This window comes from Elephas maximus, chromosome 7, assembly GCF_024166365.1.
Source record: "Elephas maximus indicus isolate mEleMax1 chromosome 7, mEleMax1 primary haplotype, whole genome shotgun sequence".
In the NCBI taxonomy this organism is placed as follows: domain Eukaryota; kingdom Metazoa; phylum Chordata; class Mammalia; order Proboscidea; family Elephantidae; genus Elephas; species Elephas maximus.
Window position 1 is genome coordinate 45,076,139 of NC_064825.1, and position 19,041 is coordinate 45,095,179.

Consider the following 19,041-nt stretch of genomic DNA (forward strand, 5'->3'; position numbering starts at 1 on the left):
GGTGTTGTTCAGTTTCTGTGTATTTGAATTTTTGTTTCCTTGATCTTTCTGCTGTTGTTTTCTACTTTTATGGCTTTATGGTCAGAAAAGATGCTTTGTAATATTTCGATGTTTTGGATTCTCTTAAGTCGTGGTTTGTGGCCTAATATGTAGTCTAATCTGAAGAATGTTCCATGTATGTTAGAAAAGAGTGCATACTTGGCTGCTATTGTATTGAGTGTTCTGTATATGTCTATAAGCTCAAGTTGATTGATTGTGGCATTTAGATCTTCCATATCTTCGTTGATTTTCTTTCTAGATGTTGTGTCCTTTACCGAAAGTGGTGTGCTGAAGTCTCCTACTGTTACTGTGGAGCCATCTAGTTCTCTTTTCAATGCTGTTAGAGTTTGTTTTATGTATTTTGGAGCCCTGTCATTGTGTGCGTATATATTTATTATAATTATCTCTTCCTGGTGTATTGACCCTTTAATCATTGTATTGTGTCCTTCCTTAACCTTCTTGGTGGATTTTGCTTTAAAGTCTATTTTGTCAGAGAGTAATATTGCCACTTCTACTCTTTTTTGGTTGTTGTTTGTTTGATATATTTTTTCCCATCCTTTGAGTTTTAGTTTGTTTGTGTCTTTGAGTCTAAGGTGTGTCTTTTTTAGGTAGCATATAGATGGACTGTGTTCTTTTTTTAGTCCATTCTGCTCTCTCTGCCACCATTTAATTTCACTAGTATGAGTTTAGTGCTGTCACTATTATGTATTTTTTTCACATGTATGGTGTTGACGGTTTGTTTGTTCCGCTTAGTTTTCTGTGCTGAGTCATTTTTCTTTATGTATTTTCTTTTCATCTTTTTCATTATTGTTGATTTTGTGTTTGTTGAGTCTTTATGTTTTTCTTCTTTTTTATTTTGTTGGGTAGTTTTGTTGGCTCCCTTTGTGGTTACCTTAAAATTTACCCTTGTCTTTATAAGTTTAAACTAATCTCTTATCTCTTGATATCACCTTAACATCTTCACCATATGAAAGCTCTATGACTACACTAGTTAGTCTCTCTTTTTTTGTTTTGACTTTGTCATCGTTTACATATTCATGTCTCTGTTTCCCTATTTTCAGCCTTTTAGCTTTGACTTATTTTTGTGTCTTCCCTATCTGGGTTGCTATCTGGTTGTTACATCCTGTGTTCTAGTTTTGTGTTGTTGTCTGATAGTGTTGGTTCTCTACCGAAGGACTCCCTTTAGTATTTCTTGTAATTTTGGTTTGGTTTTTACAAATCCCATCAATTTCTGTTTATCTGGAAATGCCCTAATTTCACCATCATATTTGAGAGACAGTTTTGCTGGATACATAATTCTTGGCTGAGAGTTTTTTCTTTCAAGGCTTTATATATGTCATTCCATGCCTTCTTGCCTGCCTGGTTTCTGCTGAGTAGTCAGAGCTTATTCTTATTGACTGTCCTTTGTAGGTGACTTTTCACTTATCCCTAGTTGCTCTTCAAATTCTGTATCTTTGGTTTTGGCAAGTTTGGTTATGATATGTCTTGGCGACATTCTTTTGGGATCTACCCTGTGTGGGTTCAGTGAGGTTCTTAAATAGATATCTTCTTGTCTTTCACAATATCAGGGAATTTTTCTGCCAGCAACTCTTCAACAATTCTGTGTTTTCTGTTTTCCCTCCCCCCCCCCGCCTGCTCTGTTCTGGTACTCCAATCACTAGTAGGTTTTTCCTCTTGATAGTGTCCCACATAAGTCTTAGAATTTCTTTATTTTTTAAAATTCTTTTATCTGATTTTTCCTTAAATAAATTGGTGTTGGGGCTCTATCTTTAATTTCACTAATTCTGATTTCCATTGCCTCAGTTATGCTTTTATGACCTTCTATTGAGTTGCCCAATTCTGAAATTTTATTGTTAATCTTTTGGATTTTCTAGCTCCCTATTAAATTTGTTGTTCTGTTCTTATATTGCTTTCCTGAATTCATCAATTGCTTTGTGTGTTCCGTAGCTTGGTCTGAGTTTTGCCTGATCTCCTTCCTGATCTCTTGAAGGGCACTGTATATTAATCTTTTGAATTCTAACTCTGGTAAGTCCAATACATCTTCCTCTGGAAGGTTTCCTGATTCTTCGTTTTGGTCACTTGTTGGAGCCATCTTAGCCTGCTTCTTTATGAGATTTGATATTGACTGTTATCTCTGAGCCCTCCATAGTTATATTTATTTATTGTGTGTTTGCTTACTGTGTCATAGCATTTTGTTTTGTTCGATATGCCCAAAATAGGCTGGGCTTATAAGCTAATATTTTTATTGGCATCTTCGAAGCTTTCACATTCTGTCACCAGGTGGTTAGAGCTGCTACTAGGTGTGTGAGCCCAGGAGTCTGTTTACATTTCTTGTGCAGATTCAGCTCAGGTGTCCAGGTCATCAGTCATCAAGTGTGTGGCATAGACTCTTACCTAGAGTCGTAGATGGGCAGGGCTATGTAGGGGTGATTGGAGCAGTCACAGGTATCTGGCTGCTGTGGGGCTATGTGATGAGCAAGGTAGGGGGCTGATGGCTGCCTCTGAGTGCCTAGGTGGAAGCTGTGTCTGTCTCCCCTAGAGCGCATAGGTGGATGGGTTTTGCAGCTGGACTTTGGGCACCCAATATGTTGGCTGTAAGGACTGGGAGGCACCACTTGGACCCCTGGCATGGGTGGCTAGGTGGAATGGGTGGAACCTCCAGTCCTCAGACCCCTGATGTGGGTGGGTGAGGACCCTGCCTAATGGGCAGGGTAGTATCAAATGTCATAAATCTGAAACTCCCCCTTGGCCACTACAGTTGCAAATAGGCTGTTGTTCTACGGTAATGAAGGCCTCTGCTGTTGAATTGGCCCACAGAGGTCTAGGCAAGGGCGAAGGATATTCACAGTCCATGGACCCCTTATGCCAGTCCCTAGGCAAAGGGACAGTGCTTTCCTTGAGTTCCTGGCTTAGGGGGCATGGTGATTTTTTTGAAGCTGAGGACTGAGTTCCTGAGTTCCTGGCTTAGGGAACTTGGCGTTTTTTTTTTTCTTTTTTCCCTAAAGTCTTGAGACTGATTTGGGTGCAATAGCTCCATTTCTGGCTTACTCAGTATGGCAATTGTTGAATACTGCCAGACTGGTATTGGAGCATAGCAAAGAGTGGGGTGGTTTAGGGGAAAGTGACACTTCTCCACTACAAACCAGTCCCGGAAAGGGAGGGGTTATTTTGATCCCACGCAGTAGGTTAGACGCAGTTAACTTTCGCAGATCCAGCGCCACTTCCCCCTGACTTCAGAGGCTTATGGAGACTCTCTGCTGCCCAGTCTCTCCGGATGTGGTGAAATGCTTCCTGAGTGCTACTGCTTGCCTTAGCCCTTGTGCGCCAGCTAACCCAGCCCACAGGGTGCCTGCTAGCTCAAGACTGGCACTTCTTTGCTACTTCTGAACTGTCTCTTCCTCCCCCTGCCACTCAGTCCAGCTCCTCAACTTTGTCTCTGAGGATCAGGGCTCCTAAAATCAATTCAATTGTTTTTTGGGGGCCTTTGTTTTCAGAGGGACCACAGGAAGCATCTGACTGTTCCCCCATCTTGGCCCCATCTCTGACAGTTCTTTTCTTTCGGCACATTAAATATGTCATTGCACTGCCTTCTGGCCTCCATAGTTTCTGAGGAGAAATTGTTACTTGATCTTATTGAGAACTACTTGTATGTGATGATTCACTTCTCTCGCTGCTTTCAAAATTCTCTTTTTATCTTTGGTTTTTGAAAGTTTGATTAATTTGGTTTGTCTTAGTTGGAGTTCCTTGAGTTTTTTGGATATGTAGATTCATGCCTTTCATCAAATTTGACCTGTTTCTGGCTATTATTTCTGCAAGTATTCTTTCTGCCCTTTTCTTTTTCTCTTCCCCTTCTAGACTCCCATAAAGCATATGTTGGTCAGCTTGACAGTGTCCCGCAAGCCCCTTGTTCTCTGTTCACTTTTCTTCACTTTTTTTTTTCTCCTAAGACTTGGTAATTTTTAATTTCTTATCTTCACGTTTGCTGCTTTTCAGTTCTGCCAGTTAAAATCTGCTGTTGAAGAACCCCAGTGAATTTTTCATTTCAATTATTGTATTTCTGAGCTACAGAATTTCTTTCTTTTTTTTTTGGTCATTTCTGCCTCTTCATGAATATTCTCATTTTGTTCTTACATCATTTTCCTTATTTCCTTTAGTTCTTTGTTTATGTTTTCATTTAGCTCTTTGAGCATACTTAAGACAGTGTTTTAAAGTCCTTGTCTGGTAAGTGCAATATCTGGGATTCCTTGGGTGATGGTTTTTGCGATGCTTTTTAAAATTCTTTTGAATGAATTAAACTTTCCTGTTTGTATGTGTGTGATTTTATGTTGAAAGAGGTACACTTGAATATTATAGTAACTCTGGAAATCAGATTATCCCACTTCTTCAGGATGTTCTGAGTTTTTTTAGTGTTGAAGACTGTAATGATCCATTGGTTTAGTGATCCTTCCAAACTGTTTTTGCAAAAACTATGTTCCCTGATGTGTGTGGTCACTGAAGTCTGTTTCTTTAGCTTGTATTCAGTTGGTGTTTTGACAGAGATTTCTTTGAATTCCAAAAGTCAAAAAAAAAAAAGAAAAGAAGAAGAAGAAACCCCAAAACAAAAAACAACAGAATAGAATCACCACTTTCTGTCTTTGCAGATTGGCTCTGTGTTGGCACCTTCCTTCAATACTTAGCTAGCCTTACATTGAGTTTAGCAATCAGACCAATGTGAAAGCTTAGGGTTTTCTCAGGTCTTCTCTGAGCGTGTGTCTTGCCCTGGGCATGCATGTAGCTTTCTAAATTCCCCTCCCCCCTTTCCCATGGGTGCTTTTGAATGTCCTATTTTTTTTTAAAGAAACTTTCTTAGCGTTGCTTTCCAGTCCTTAGGCAATCTGTTGTATATGTTAACCACACTCTTTTGTGCCAGACAGATACAGGTTGATTGTTTACCTTACAGTGTTTGAGGAACGCCAGACATTTTTAACCCTGCATGCGTTCTGATATAGGTGAATCAGAGACAAGTGCCTTGCTTCAGTCATTTAGGTATCCACCTGACAGATTACTTTTGAATAAGGTTTTCTCTTCTTCCTCCAGAACCAGGGTCCAGGGTCCCACACTGGGAACACAGGCTACTCTCTTCAAGCCAACTGCTGAGCCAGGGAGGGAGTGGGGCATGAACAAGTAAAGAGCCATGCCACAAAGCTTTCCTACCATTATGAAGTTGCATTTTTCTTGATTGAGCATTCACTTGGCTGCTGTAAACCTTTGAGTATTTCTCAGAGTTCTGACAAAGTTGGTTTTGATAGTTTCTGCTTATTTTTGGATGTTTCTGTGGGGAGGGTCATGTGGGAGTGTAGAGTTTGTTAGTCTGCCATGTTGCTGATGTCACTCCATTGAATTTAATACATCAAATATATTTACGGCCTGCTTGGAAATCCTGGTGGCATAGTGGTTAAGTGCCAGGGCTGCTAACCAAGAGGCGCTCCTTGGAAACTCTATGGGGCAGTTCTGCTCTGTCCTATAGGGTCACTATGTGTCCGAATCGACTTGACGGCAGTGAGTTTTTTTTTATGTGTAAGGTAGAGACCTGGTGTCACAATCGTTAAGAGCTTGGCTGCTAACCACCATGTCAGCAGTTCAAATCCACCAGCCACTCCCTGGAAACCCTGTGGGGCAGTTCTACTCTGTCCAACAGAATTTCCATTGACTCCACAGCAGCAGGTTTAGGTTTTTTGTTTGTTTATGTGTGAGATAAATACTGTGAAGTGTATAGAAAATAAGACAAAATTCCTGCCATGAGGGAGCTATACTCTGGTAGAAACAGTAGAATAAATGAACTAATGTGATTTTTATACCTTCTATGTACCAGATATGCTCCCAGACCCTGTAAATATTTAATCAAATTTAATCTTCAAAATACTGCTGAGAAATACATGGATTACTCCTCCCTTCTCCAATTTTATAGTTTGGACAATAAGACTTTGAGAATTCAGATGATTTTAGCAAAGTTACACAGTAAAAAATTACACAGTAAGAAGTGTATTTAGCTAGGATTTGAACTTTGGTCCATCTAAGACATGTACAAGTAACTGTAGAAAGCAGAGTGAGGCATACAATTAAGCAGGCATAAAAACAGGCTATAGAGGTTTCACACCATTGATGTTATTTTTAGTTCAGGAATACTTAAGGAAGACTTCATGAAGAAGCTAGCATTTGAACTGGGCTTTGTAGGTTGGAGGTAGGATTTTAACAGGAAGATTTGTCAAAGAGGACAAATGTGTGGTAGAGCTGGGATTATAGCCAATTAAGTCTAAGGCCAAAGCCTCTTCCCATTACTCAAAACTACAACAGTAAGAACATATGTGGAAATCTAGTGAAACTGAAAAGGGATATATTACCTTGAGTTATGGAAGAAAAGCCTGAAAAGAAAGGTCAGAACTAGAACATAAAAGACCTTCAGTGCAAATATAACATGGTCTTAGATATAGAAGAAACCATTGCAAACACCAGAATCACCTATGAAGATTACATTTTACTTTTCTTCTTGTCAACTCTGATCTCAGAACCAGTGTTTCAGAGGGCCTGGTAGGTTGAATGGTAATGGAGGAAGATGGAGGTAGGACTACCTAGCAAGAGAACCAGGAAATGCTTTTGATGGGAGCCAATGTATTTTCTGATGTATTTGTATATTTTTAGGACAAACCATTTTATCGTATGGAACCCCTATCAGAGGCTGATAATGAAAAAGCAAGAAATCAGAAAATCCCCAAATTACGTGATTTATTGGATCTCGCACAGAAGGAAAAAAAATACGTGATATTTGATCTTACAACCCCTCCACCAAAACATCCTCACAGAAATACATTTGTCCGACTGGTAGTAAGCGTGATCCTTGACTCTAAAATTGAGCCACATCTGGTACGTCTATCTCAGTGTTTATAGTAGAGATTGGGAGGTGGATAGCATGTCCCAGGAGTATAGCAGTTGGACGTGATCAGCTGTGTGGCTCCTCCATGGATGGGATCCTTAAGTAATTTTGTAGATGGTTGCTAATACGGCTACAGGTAACAATTTGAGGATGACCCAGTTAAATAGCAAGCAGGCCATTTACTATTCCAAACCAGATGAAATATCAGCACCCTGTCAAAGAGGAATGTTTATAATGACCATGTGATGTGACCTGCACCATCACTAACATAGATCTATTAGAAAGAGCTTGGGTAACATTAAGGCTTTGATAAATTGGCTTTGATGAATAATGTAGAAAGGGTACCTGCTTCATATTTGAGCAGAGACTCATTCATCATATTTCTCAGAAGCAACTCTCTACATTTGGGCAGCTAATTCACAGAATCATATGGGAGAGTATTAGGAGTGAAATAAATATGAATTTTTTTTGCAAATGGAACTGTTTTCACAGATGAATCATAATAGCATTCCCTGTTGGCAGGAAATGACTCCTCTCAAGGATTGTTTCCAGCAGCATTATCCAGGGGATGTTTATGATTCCTACCTTTCATCCTCATCTACCCACTCATCATACAGTTTGCCTAGTATGAAACTTATGGATATAGTGGACCCTTGGTCCGTGATGTTAACTGGTGGACGAGAGGTCTTGAGAAAACTCAGCTCCAAAATAACTCTGGGGAAGGCCCCATCAGACTGTCTGTATTAGGCCAGGCTGGTCCTTTTCACAAGGGCCAGAATCACTCACTATATTTCCCGTAGACTGTTAACCAGTACTAAAACGGTGCTCCCTCTATTCTACGTGGAGCTGTTTGTACTGAGACAGATGATTATCCACTGAAGGATTTACTGTTTTTCTTTACAGATTTTTTGGTTGCCAAATTTTGACAGGGACTACGTCAGGCATATGGCTCCTGGTTTTCAGCAAGTGGGCCGGTTATACCCCCTTGACCAACTTTCAAAGGAAAACATAAAAATAATAAATGTTGACTACAAGGAGTTGTTCTACAACGGCTTGAGGTAAGTGATTGACTATACCTCTCTTAGCTTGAGTTGCCTTACTTGAAGAAAATCCACATTCCAACTAAGCTACTTAGTTTCCCCTCTCCATCTCAGGATTGCTATGTGCAGTCGTCTTCTTGGAATCACCTACTTCCTCCTTCCTACCCGACCCTTCTTCCACTTTTTCAGCCTTTTTCCATCTCTTCTCTTCCCTCCCTCTACCTACAAATGATACATAAAGTATGGACTATGTCCCTGGAACATAGTCTTAAACCCCTTCTTTTTTGTGTGTCCTAATCCCTCATCATTTGGCACACTCTTTTGTATACTTTGCATTTCTGATTTTATTAAGGTAGACATGGAAAAGTCAGAATTTAAAAAGTTTTTTATTTCTTCCTGCCATTGCCAGATCAATTGCAGTATCTCATATATAACTTCATGATCCAGATAGTCAGATTTCTAGTAGGCATAATTAAGAATATTACTAAATCATTCTTTAAAAAAAAAAAGTTTTAAGTTTCAAGCAGCCAAGTATGAGAAGGATCTAAAATTATTAACCACCACTTTCATGAATACTCAGTTGGAGAAAAATTTTCAGAATTAAAAGCAGGACCAGATTAAGGCATGCGAGGGCCCTAAGGACCAATACTCTGTGGTGTCTTCTACTCTGCTCACTCACACATTCAAACGGGATATGTGAGTTATATATATACGTATACATATATATGTGTGTCTTAGCTATCTATGATGTAACTTCTTTTAAAATGTGACTATAATATTAGCGATTGAATGCAAAAGTGGTGTATACCATTTTAGTGGAATGAGATGAAATAGATTATAAATTTTTTATTGGGTACAGGGTACTAATATTTTTACTATATGTCTTAGTCATCTAGTGCTGCTGTAACACAAATACCACAAGCGGATGACTTTAAGAAAGAGAAGTTTATTCTCTCATAGTCCACTAGGCTAGAAATCCAAATTTAGAGTGCTGTCTCCTTGGGAAGGCCTTCTCTCTCTGTCACCTCTGGAGGATCAGTCTTCCACTGGTCTGGGAGCATCTCAACACAGGAACCTGAGGATCAAAGGACGTGTTGTGCTCCCGGCACTCCTTTCTTGGTGGTATGAGGTCCCCATGTCTCTCTGCTCGCTTCTCTTTTATATCTCAAAGAGATTGGCTTAAGACACTACCTAATCTTGTAGACCCCATCAATATAACTGCTGCTAATCCATCTTGTTACATCACAGTGGTAGGATTTACAACACACAGGGAAATCACATCAGATGATAAAATGGCAGGCAATCACATAATCATACAAGAGAATCATGACCTAGCCAAGTTAACAGATATTTTGGAGGGACACAGTTCAATCCATGATACTATATACCACATTTTCTATGAAAAGAAATTCTATAACAAAGAAAATGAGTCAGTGAACTTAGTTGTTTCAACAATCAATGTAAAATTCTGTTGACCTCCCACAACGAAAAGTTGACTTTCACCAATTTTGTTTTAAACGGCCTCATACTTCAGTTTTGATGCTTGTTTTATAATAAACTCTATAATTACAAATGAAAAATGTCATAAAAGAAAACTTAATAATCAGAAAACACATTACAACAAATGACTATATTTTATTTTTAGATAGGTCTTTCATCTCTGTTATAATTTAAAACATTTTTTCTGTTCTTTGCTCTTACAAATTCTTCAACGATTTCATCAGAATTAAACTGCTGAAAAATATCTACTTCGCTACGTAATAAGGGTAATGAATTGAGTCTTTCTTGAATCATTGTTGTATGCTGAGAGTTTTTGAGTCTCTTGAAGGATGAAAATGAGTTTTGTGTTGTGCGGTTTGTGTTCATTAAAGTTAAAATATGCACAATGTAATTTCAACATTGGTAAATATGCATTGTATTTTATCTTCTATTATGGAATCATACATGCCTACATGAGTAAAATTTGTCTTTACCTAATCTCTAAACTTAGGTCTCATTTAAGAACAAAATTGTCACACTTCTCCATAAAGCTTTGTATTTAAGTCATTGGGATAAGCCTGCACTAATTTCTTGGATGCCTTTATGCATTCTTCATTATGTATATCCACATTCTTTAAGAAGGAAAATTTATGTGAAAGAACTGCATATACTTTTGCCCTTCTTTTCATGCAAGATTCAAATGTGTCAATGACGGTGTAGTGTGTGCTTACATGAAATTGATCTCTGGGACTCAGTATTTCTGGAGTACTTCTGTCATTTACTTGTTTCTTTCTAATGCTTCTGTGATGCTGAATTGCTTGATAATCAGTATTTGGTAGTACTTGTTTTGTTGTGTTCTCAAATTTTTCAAAATCTTCTCTTAAATTATGTAAATACCTATTAATGACTGGTAGAGATCTGAGCATGTCTTCAAATTTACTTTTGAATCATGGCGAGTTTGACTTAATCTGATGAAAACTCTGCAATATATTATTCCACATAACCAGCATAAATACATACTCTCGTGCTTGCATCTTGTTGGCAAATTTTTCAGCTTCTCTTTTGGTATCTCCTTTTTGTGTCTTCTCTTCAGCAATATTTCCTGAGGCATCTAGAATCTAAGATTAGGGTTTCAGGATTGCAGTTGTTTTTACAGCACGTGCTTCCCGTTGTGTGTTGGAAAGGCATTTTAATACTCAATCATTGCCTAAATATGTTTTAAGAACATACCATGAGTACCCATTGCTGTTGAGTCAATTCTGACTCCTAGCGATCCTATAGGGCAGAGTAGAACTGCCCCATAGGGTTTCCAAGGAGTGGCTGGTGGATTCAAACTGCCAACCTTTTGGTTAGCAGCCAGGCTCTTAACCACTGCGCCAGCAGGGCTCCATTAAGGTGGCAAAATATGTGTAGAGTAACTGATCAAAGGGAAAAAAATCAACTCCTTCCAGACAACAATCTACTTCATTACGTCCTACAAGTTTCAGTGAATGTGCAGCACATGGTATGAAAATGGCACATGCATTATGTTCTAAAATTCTCTTTTTCATGCCTTTATAACGCCTTGACATATTGGCAGCGTTGGCATAGGACTGGCTTCTGCACGTAGAAAAATCTAATTTTGAAACTTCACATAAGTAGTGAAGTACTTGATTTGCAGTTTCTTTATCAGTATGAATTTAAGCTAGTAAATATTCTAAATCGTGTGACAGGTTTTCCATCTGTTGGAGATATGTATCTTAAAACAATACTCAAGTGATCTGTATGAGAAAGATCAGGAGTGCAATCTACAGACAAACTGAAATATCAAGCTGTACTAATTTCATTGAAAATAGTTGATCAAACTTTATCACTTATTACATTGATTAATTCCTCACACATTGTTGTAGACATATACAATGGGTTGCCCTTTCCTGTGTTACCATATTTTGAGATGTGACCTGCTAAAAATGGATCACAGTGGACAATGAGTTCAAGTAAACCCCCAAAATTTCCACTTTGTGGGGACTTAAACACTTCATCTCCTCATTGAAAAGACAGTCCACATTTAGTGATTATTATAATGACAGCAACAATGCGTTGCAAAATTTCTTTCCAGTACTAACATTCTTCATTGTGTTTTCAGCTCATAAATTAAGCCAAAACCATGTCTTCAGATTAAGTGTGAGAACATACAATCTCTGTGAATTGAACTGTTTTCATGTTTATCAAACATATTCACGTTGCGCCAATTGCTAAATACATCCGTAGCAAATCGAGAATTAAATGATTTAGAAGTGAATAGTTTGCAAACAAAACAACGTACAGAGCTGACTGATGGAGAATACAGTAGCCACTCCCTCTTATAATTTTCACCATTAGCTTTGCACTGTAGAAATATATTCCGGCTACAGAACCTTGCTTATTTACTATCCAGAAATTTTCAACACGAATTTTCAAATGGTCCACCGTGATGCTGACAATCTCTTGGCCCTGTTTTGATTCAGTAATTTACATCATTAGAAGGAAAATTATTTCAGAAAACAGGATTTGTATTTCTGTTGATGTGACAATTTCAGATTCTAAAATAGTTTCACTTGCTACACCACTATTAATTTTTTCTTAGTACACCGAGGAATAGGTACAGAATTAGGAATAAATTCTGTTATATTTGTATGGCTATTAGTAATTTCAGCACTAGGGGTACTACTAAAGCTATTTGAGATACAATGGAAAAAGGCTCTTCTAATTCATTACGTTTTAAAAAGGAGGTTAATTTTGTAATTGTCTTTAGAATTCACGAATCCTTTTATCTTCTGCAGCTTTCATTTTTGCACTTCACTTAGTTATTGCTGTTTCATTTTAGGGATGAAAAATTATATCACTTTTTAAATTTGGTTCTACCATAGCAAATAATTTTGAATAAATAAAATTTATAAAATAAAATTTACATTAAAAGTTGGATGGTAACACAAAAATTTATATTTTAGAATTATTAAGTAAAAAAAAATTGATTTGGAACATGTCATTTTGTTCTTCAGATCTTAAACAGTCAAAAGAAATAGTATAAGGCAGTCAGAAATAATTTCATTCGCTTGTCCTGTGATGTTTGTTGGAGGCCCCTTGCAGATCTCCATGAGTGTTTTTGTCTTGAAATAGTACTTAAAAGCCTGCACACTCACGTTCTGTCCTTTGGTGCTGTGTCTTCACAGTTATTAGACTACTGTCAATACCCAGTGGGGGCACTAGCGATCGCAAAGAGCATACCAATAAAGGGTATGTTCAGCCTGAAGACACGTTTTGGTTTGCTTTGCACGGGACGTTTTATTTATTTGTGGGATTGTTCAATGCCCATATTTGGAGTTATGTACATAATTGATGTAATAATAGCACTTCTCAATAAGCAAGTTTGTTTTGTGAGTTATAACAATATCTATTAATTTCTTAAAAGAAAGTCAGTCTGAAGGGAAATGGAAAATACATTTATATAATTTTTATTATCTATTCATTTATTTCCTTCAGGAAATGTTCACTTCTCTTACATGGAGATATGTAAATATTCTGATAAAATATAAATATAATGTTCTGATGAACTCCCTGTGTTCCTTTCTTAGAAGATGAATCTAGAGGCACACTCGTTGAAAACAGAAGTGTATTTTGCATAATAAATATATATTCAATTTTGTGTCCTCTTAATGTGCCTAGTACCTCATTGATTAGCATACATAGAGTAATATCAAGCACTGTGTCTCTCACAACAGAGAATAAGAACAAAACTTACCTGATACAAAATTAAACATTTTTGTGTTAGACAAATATTAAGATTTCCAGTAATTTTTGGATTTTGCTATATTAGTAATGTATTAAATTATTACCCATGTTAATATTATATTAAATGTGCTAGATTACATATACATGTATGCCAAATATATTTTAAAGTTATAAATATTATTGTGTACAAAACTTAGGACATAACTCTGTACATAAATGCTATACAGCATTTAAAAGTAACTTGATTGAATTCGAGTTCCCTCACTTCTGTATGTCACCTTGGACTGTAGTTCCCATTGGTTGTTTACCAGGATGTGTGCAAGAGCGTACCCTTGTGTTTATATCATGGCAAAGAGCATTGCTGGCCCTTCTGGCTGGAGTTGCTGGATCAGCAGATGTGAATGTTCTCTCAAAATGGATCAGAGATCTGTTATCTTAATATTAATTATATACATATTAATGGAAACCCTGGTGGTGTAGTGGTTAAGTGCTATGGCTGCTAACCAAAAGGTCAGCAGTTCAAATCCACCAGGCACTCCTTGGAAACTCTATGAGGCAGTTCTACTCTGTCCTATAGGGTCGCTATGAGTCGGAATTGATTCAACGGCAACGGGTTTGGTTTATGTATATATTACTTATAAAATGTCGTTGCCCAGTAATTGCTCATGTTGGATACAGTGGCATATTGGGTGAACGTAGCAACAGTTAGATTCAACAGACCTCCCCCACCTCTTGTTTATTAGAAAGAAATAGTATTAACTCAGGAGACCTGCTGAGATAAGGAGGGGACTGTAGGACACAGACGTCAACAAAGGTTTTGAAGTGGTAGGGGCTTCATAGCTTAAACAACCTTTCATGTGGGTGTCCTCGTGACCCTGGATTAACTTTTATTTCCAGCTGGCACATTCTCACACACTGGAGCTGGTATCAGTTTTATTTAGTGCCTTGCTGGTTTCCTTCCACTGCAGTGCTCACTTTTCCTTGTGTCCTGTCTGCTTGGCATCTATGGGTCTTTGCTTTGGACAACTGGTGCCCCTGTTTTTTTTGATGCTCTAAGCAGATGCCTACCTTGTTATTGGGTGATCTGTCCCTGATTAAAAGCACCTAGGAATAAAAAGGTAACTTTTTATTTCATATCCTTCCTCTTAGATTTAAGGATAAATTTTTCAGGTAATTGTGAATGTTCCAGAGACAGGGTCTTCCTTGGAGAGAAATATATATATTCAAGGTGTGATCATTAAGGTTGTGTATCAATTTGGCTGTGGCATGATTCTCAGTGGTTTGGCAGGTATAATGTAGTTTGGCAGCTGTATGATGATACAATCACTTCCGTGATGGATTTGATACGTGATCACTTCCATGATGGGATCTGCTGTGAGTGGCCATTCAGTTGAAGCGGTGTTTCCTTGGGCGTGTGGCCTGCACTGAATATACGTGGACTTTCTGACAAGGCTTTTGGGCTTTTACTCACACTGGATCCTGCAGCTGGCTCCTGTTTGTCTGACCTCCAGTTCTTGGGACTTGAGCTAGCAGCTTATCTGCCATCTTGCCTGCTGATCACGGGATTCATTCGTCTTCGTAGCCTGTGAGCCAGAGCCCTGCTGTCTGACTTGTTGATCTTGGGTCGCCAGCCCCTGCAGCTATGTGAATCAGGGGAAGCCTCCAGCGTGACCCACAGATTTGGGACTTCCTGGCCTCTACAACCACGTGAGCCATTTCCTTTATATAAATCTCTCTATTTTTTTTTTTATACAGATATTTATATACTTCACTGGTTTTGCCTCTCTAGAGAACCCAGCCTAAATCACAAGCTCTTGCTAGGCTTTATAAAAATTCCCATAGACATTTTTCTGCATTCCAAGCCATGAAGCAGGCTGTTGGATATACCTCTGTGTCTGCATTTTCTGTCTCTCTGGCCATGGAGAGGTTACTCATATAATGCCTTTTTTGTCTTTTAGCATTGGAAAATTATGTGTGCTTTACTGTCTATTTCTCAACCAGAAGATTTTTCTTACACGGTTACCCCTCTATGTTGACAGCATTTCTATTTACTTTTACTTTTTTCAAATAGAAAATGACTCTAAAGTTATGTTCTTCCCTCCTAATCATAACTTAGATTGATCTAGTAGTTGAAAAATAATTATAAAAGCTTCCATTTATCGAGCCTTTATTATGTGTAAAGTTCTGTGGTTAGTAGAACACAGATTCTGTTTCAAATCCTGCCCTACCCATCGTTTCCTGTGTGACTTTGGAAGTTTCTGATCATCAGTTTTCTCATTTGTAAGTTAAGGATAACAATGGTACCTACTGGAAGGAATGGCTGAAAGAGTGAGCTAATTCTTGTAATGCACAGAGCAGAATGCTGGACAAATGTAAAAGCACAATAAATGTTAGCTGCTGCTTTTATCATCTCCATCCATACAAACTATGTAAGAAACCAAAAACCCATTGCCATCGAGTCAATTCCAACTCATAGCAACCCTATAGGACAGAATAGAACTGCTCCATAGGATTTCCAAGGAGTGGCTTTTGGATTCAAACTGCTGACCTTTTAATTAACAGCAAGCTCTTAACCACTATGCCACCAGGGCTCCTACGTAGTATGTAGTGGGCATTATTATCCCATTTTTTAAATGAGGAAACTAAAGCTCAGAGCGGTTAGGTAATTCATCACTGACAGTTGGTCAATTGTGCACCTGGGCTTTAAACATAGGCCTGACAGATGCCAGAGTCCAAGTTCTTTTACCACTGTGCCTTTATAGGTATTCCCTTGGCCATCGTTATATAGCCATAGTCCCAACTTCCCTCAGGTTTAACAGGGATCATATCCGGAGTTCTCGTATAAAGTTAAGCAGCTTCATTTAGCTCAACAAATGTTTGCTGAGTAGTAATATGTAAATGCATCATAGAAATTTTATACAAAAGGTCAACATTAGCAAGGCATCCTTCTTTTCCTTAAGGACGGTATGTACTCTAGTAGGGAGAATAAGTCTTTTTCCCACGTAGCTGTAATACAAAGCTGATTGCAATAAATTCATGAATAGGACTTTATTCAAAATCATTCCCAGTATCTCTAAATTATAACAAATGAAACAGTTATACATTAAATAATTGTGTAATGTTGATGACCTGATTACGATCACATTTTCAGTGATCAATATTCTCTTTCTAGTCCATCAGGCCACTGTTAACAAGATATTTTAACCTTGCCATTTTGACTCTGAGAATGTTTTAGATATATTATTTTAATCAGAGTTATATGAACATTGAGAAACTATTTTCCAAAGAGATATCTATTTAATTTCTCAATCGATTTTCTATAAACTGCAGTTGTTAGTTGCTGTCGAGTCGATTCCGACTCATGGCAATCCCATGTGTACAGGGGTTTCCAGAACTATGACCTTTTCAGAAGCAGATTGCCAGGCCTATCTTCTGAGAAACTGCAGTGATCTTATCTCAATTTTTTTTTCTGTTTTTAACTTACAGAAGTTATTTTAATAGGATTATTTCCCCTGCAAATTTTGTAATAAAGAATTGACTAATCAGTTTTTTATCCTTGTGGCGTTTTATGAATTATAACTTTTATCATTGTGAGTTTTCATTTGTATCATATTTTCATCGTGTCTAATTTTCTCAGGCCCAATTTTACAAATTCAAATTTTGTGGAGAATGTTTTAGCCTAACAGTTTTATTTATAGCTTTATTGAGGTAAAATTGACATACAATAAGCTGCACTGATTTGAAGTTTACACATTAAAAAGTTTACACGTTAAAAAAATTCTGCCATATGTATACCCTCCTGGAACCATCACCTGAGTCAAAATAATGGACATGTCCATCACTCCTTTGCACTCCCTCCTACTGCCCTGTTCTTTCCCCAGCCCTGTCCCCAGACAAATCAGCATCTGCTTTCTTTGCCTCTCTGTAGATTTCTTTGCATTATATAGAAGTTTCTGTAATGAAACCACACAGTATGTACTCTTGTTTTTTTTTTTTTTATTTTAGAGGAGGGTCTGGCTTCTTTCACTTAGAATAATTATTTTGAGATTTATTCATAATTTCCATGTATGAATAGTTAATTCCTTTTTATTACCAAGTAGTATTTCATTGTATGGATACAACACAATTTGTCTATATATTCACTTGTTTATAGACATTTGGCTTGTTCTTAGTTTGGAGTTATTGCAAATAAAGCTGGTAAGAACGTTCATGTAAAGGTTTTGAGCGCATGTAAGTTTTCATTTCTCTAGGGTAGGTACCTGGGAGTGGAAGGACTGCATGATATGGTTAAGTATATGTTTAACTTTTTAAGAAACTACCAAACTGATTTTCAAAGTGGTTGTACCATTTCTTATTCCCACCAGCAAAGTATGAGAGTTCCACTTGCTGTCAACATCCTTAACATGCTTAACATTTTGAGGAACTGCCAAAGTGTTTTCCAGAGGGGCTGGACACCAGCAATGTATGCTGGCTGCTCTGCATCTTCCACAGCTCTTGGTAGTGTCGAATATTTTTGTTTTGCTTTTCTTTGTTTTGTTTTTTCCATTCTAGTAGATGTGTAATGGTATCTTACAGTGGTTTTAATTCGCATTTACGTAATGGCTAATGATGTTAAATATCTTTTAATGTGCTTATTTGCCATTCTATATCCTCTTTGGTTAAGTGTCTGTTGAAGTTATCATCTTCCCCCCCTTTACCATTTTTTCTCTTTTTAATTTTACTGTGTTTTAGGTGAAAGTTTACAGTGCAAGTTATTTCTCATTCAAAAATTTATACACAAATTGTTGTGTTACATTGGTTGGAATCCCCTCAATGTGTCAGCATGCTCCCGCTTTCCCTTTACACCCTGGCTTCCCCTTGTCCATTCATCCAGGTTCCCTGCCCCTTCCTGCCGTCTTGTCTCTGTTGAAGGACACTCAGAGTGTTTGCATCTTTTTTGCTCTTGTGAATAATACTGCAGTGAACATGGGTGTGCATGCATGTATTCATGTGATGGCTCTTACTTCTGTAGGATATATTCCTAGGAGTAGGATTGCTGGATCAAATGGTATTTCTATTTCTAGCTTTTTAAGGAGGCGTCATATCGTATTCTATAGCGGTTGTACCATTTTACATTCCCTCTTGCAGTGCATAAGCGTTCCAATCTCCCTGCAACTTCTCCAACATTTGTTATTTTCTGTTTTTTTGATTAGTGCTAGTAATGCTGGAATGAACTGGTATCTCATTATAGTTTTGATTTGTGTTTCTCTAATGGCTAATGACCATGAGCATTTTCTCATTTGTCTGTTAGCTGCCCGAGTGTCTTCTTTAGTGAAGTGTCTGTTCATATCCTTTGTCCATTTTTTAATTGGATTATTTGTCTTTTTGTTGTTAAGATGTTGAAGCATTGTATAGATTTTAAAGATTATACCCTTGTCAGGTATGTCGTAGCCAATTGTTTTTTTCCCACTCTGTAGGTTTTCTTCTTACTCTCTTGGTGAAGTCTTTTAATGAGCATAAGTGGTTAGTTTTTATGAGCTCCCAGTTATCTAGTTTCTCTTTGGGTGTTTGTGTATCATTAGTTATGGTTTTTATTATATGTATGCCACGTAGGACCCTTAGCACTGTCCCTGTTTTCTCTTCCATGATCTTTATCATTTTAGGTTTTTTGTGTAGGTCTTTGATCCATTTTGAGTTAGTTTTTGTGTATGATTCGAGGTATGGGTCCTGTTTCATTTTTTTTTACAGAAGGACATCCAGTTTTGCCAGCACCATTTGTTAAAAAGACTGCCTTTTCCCCATTTAATGGACTTTGGTTCTTTGTCAAAAATTAGCTGACCAAAG

The 19,041-nt window shown here is 37.7% G+C and overlaps 1 protein-coding gene across 1 annotated transcript in view; it reads left to right on the forward strand.

Annotated features, from left to right (window-relative positions):
* LOC126078952 (glycerophosphodiester phosphodiesterase domain-containing protein 4-like) overlaps window positions 1-19,041 on the forward strand; it is a 144,297-nt gene that overhangs the window by 116,675 nt on the left and 8,581 nt on the right. The window contains exons 11-12 of the mRNA XM_049889792.1: window positions 6,718-6,939; window positions 7,853-8,007. Coding sequence (XP_049745749.1) covers window positions 6,718-6,939; window positions 7,853-8,007 — 377 coding nt within the window. The remainder of the gene's footprint in view (window positions 1-6,717; window positions 6,940-7,852; window positions 8,008-19,041) is intronic.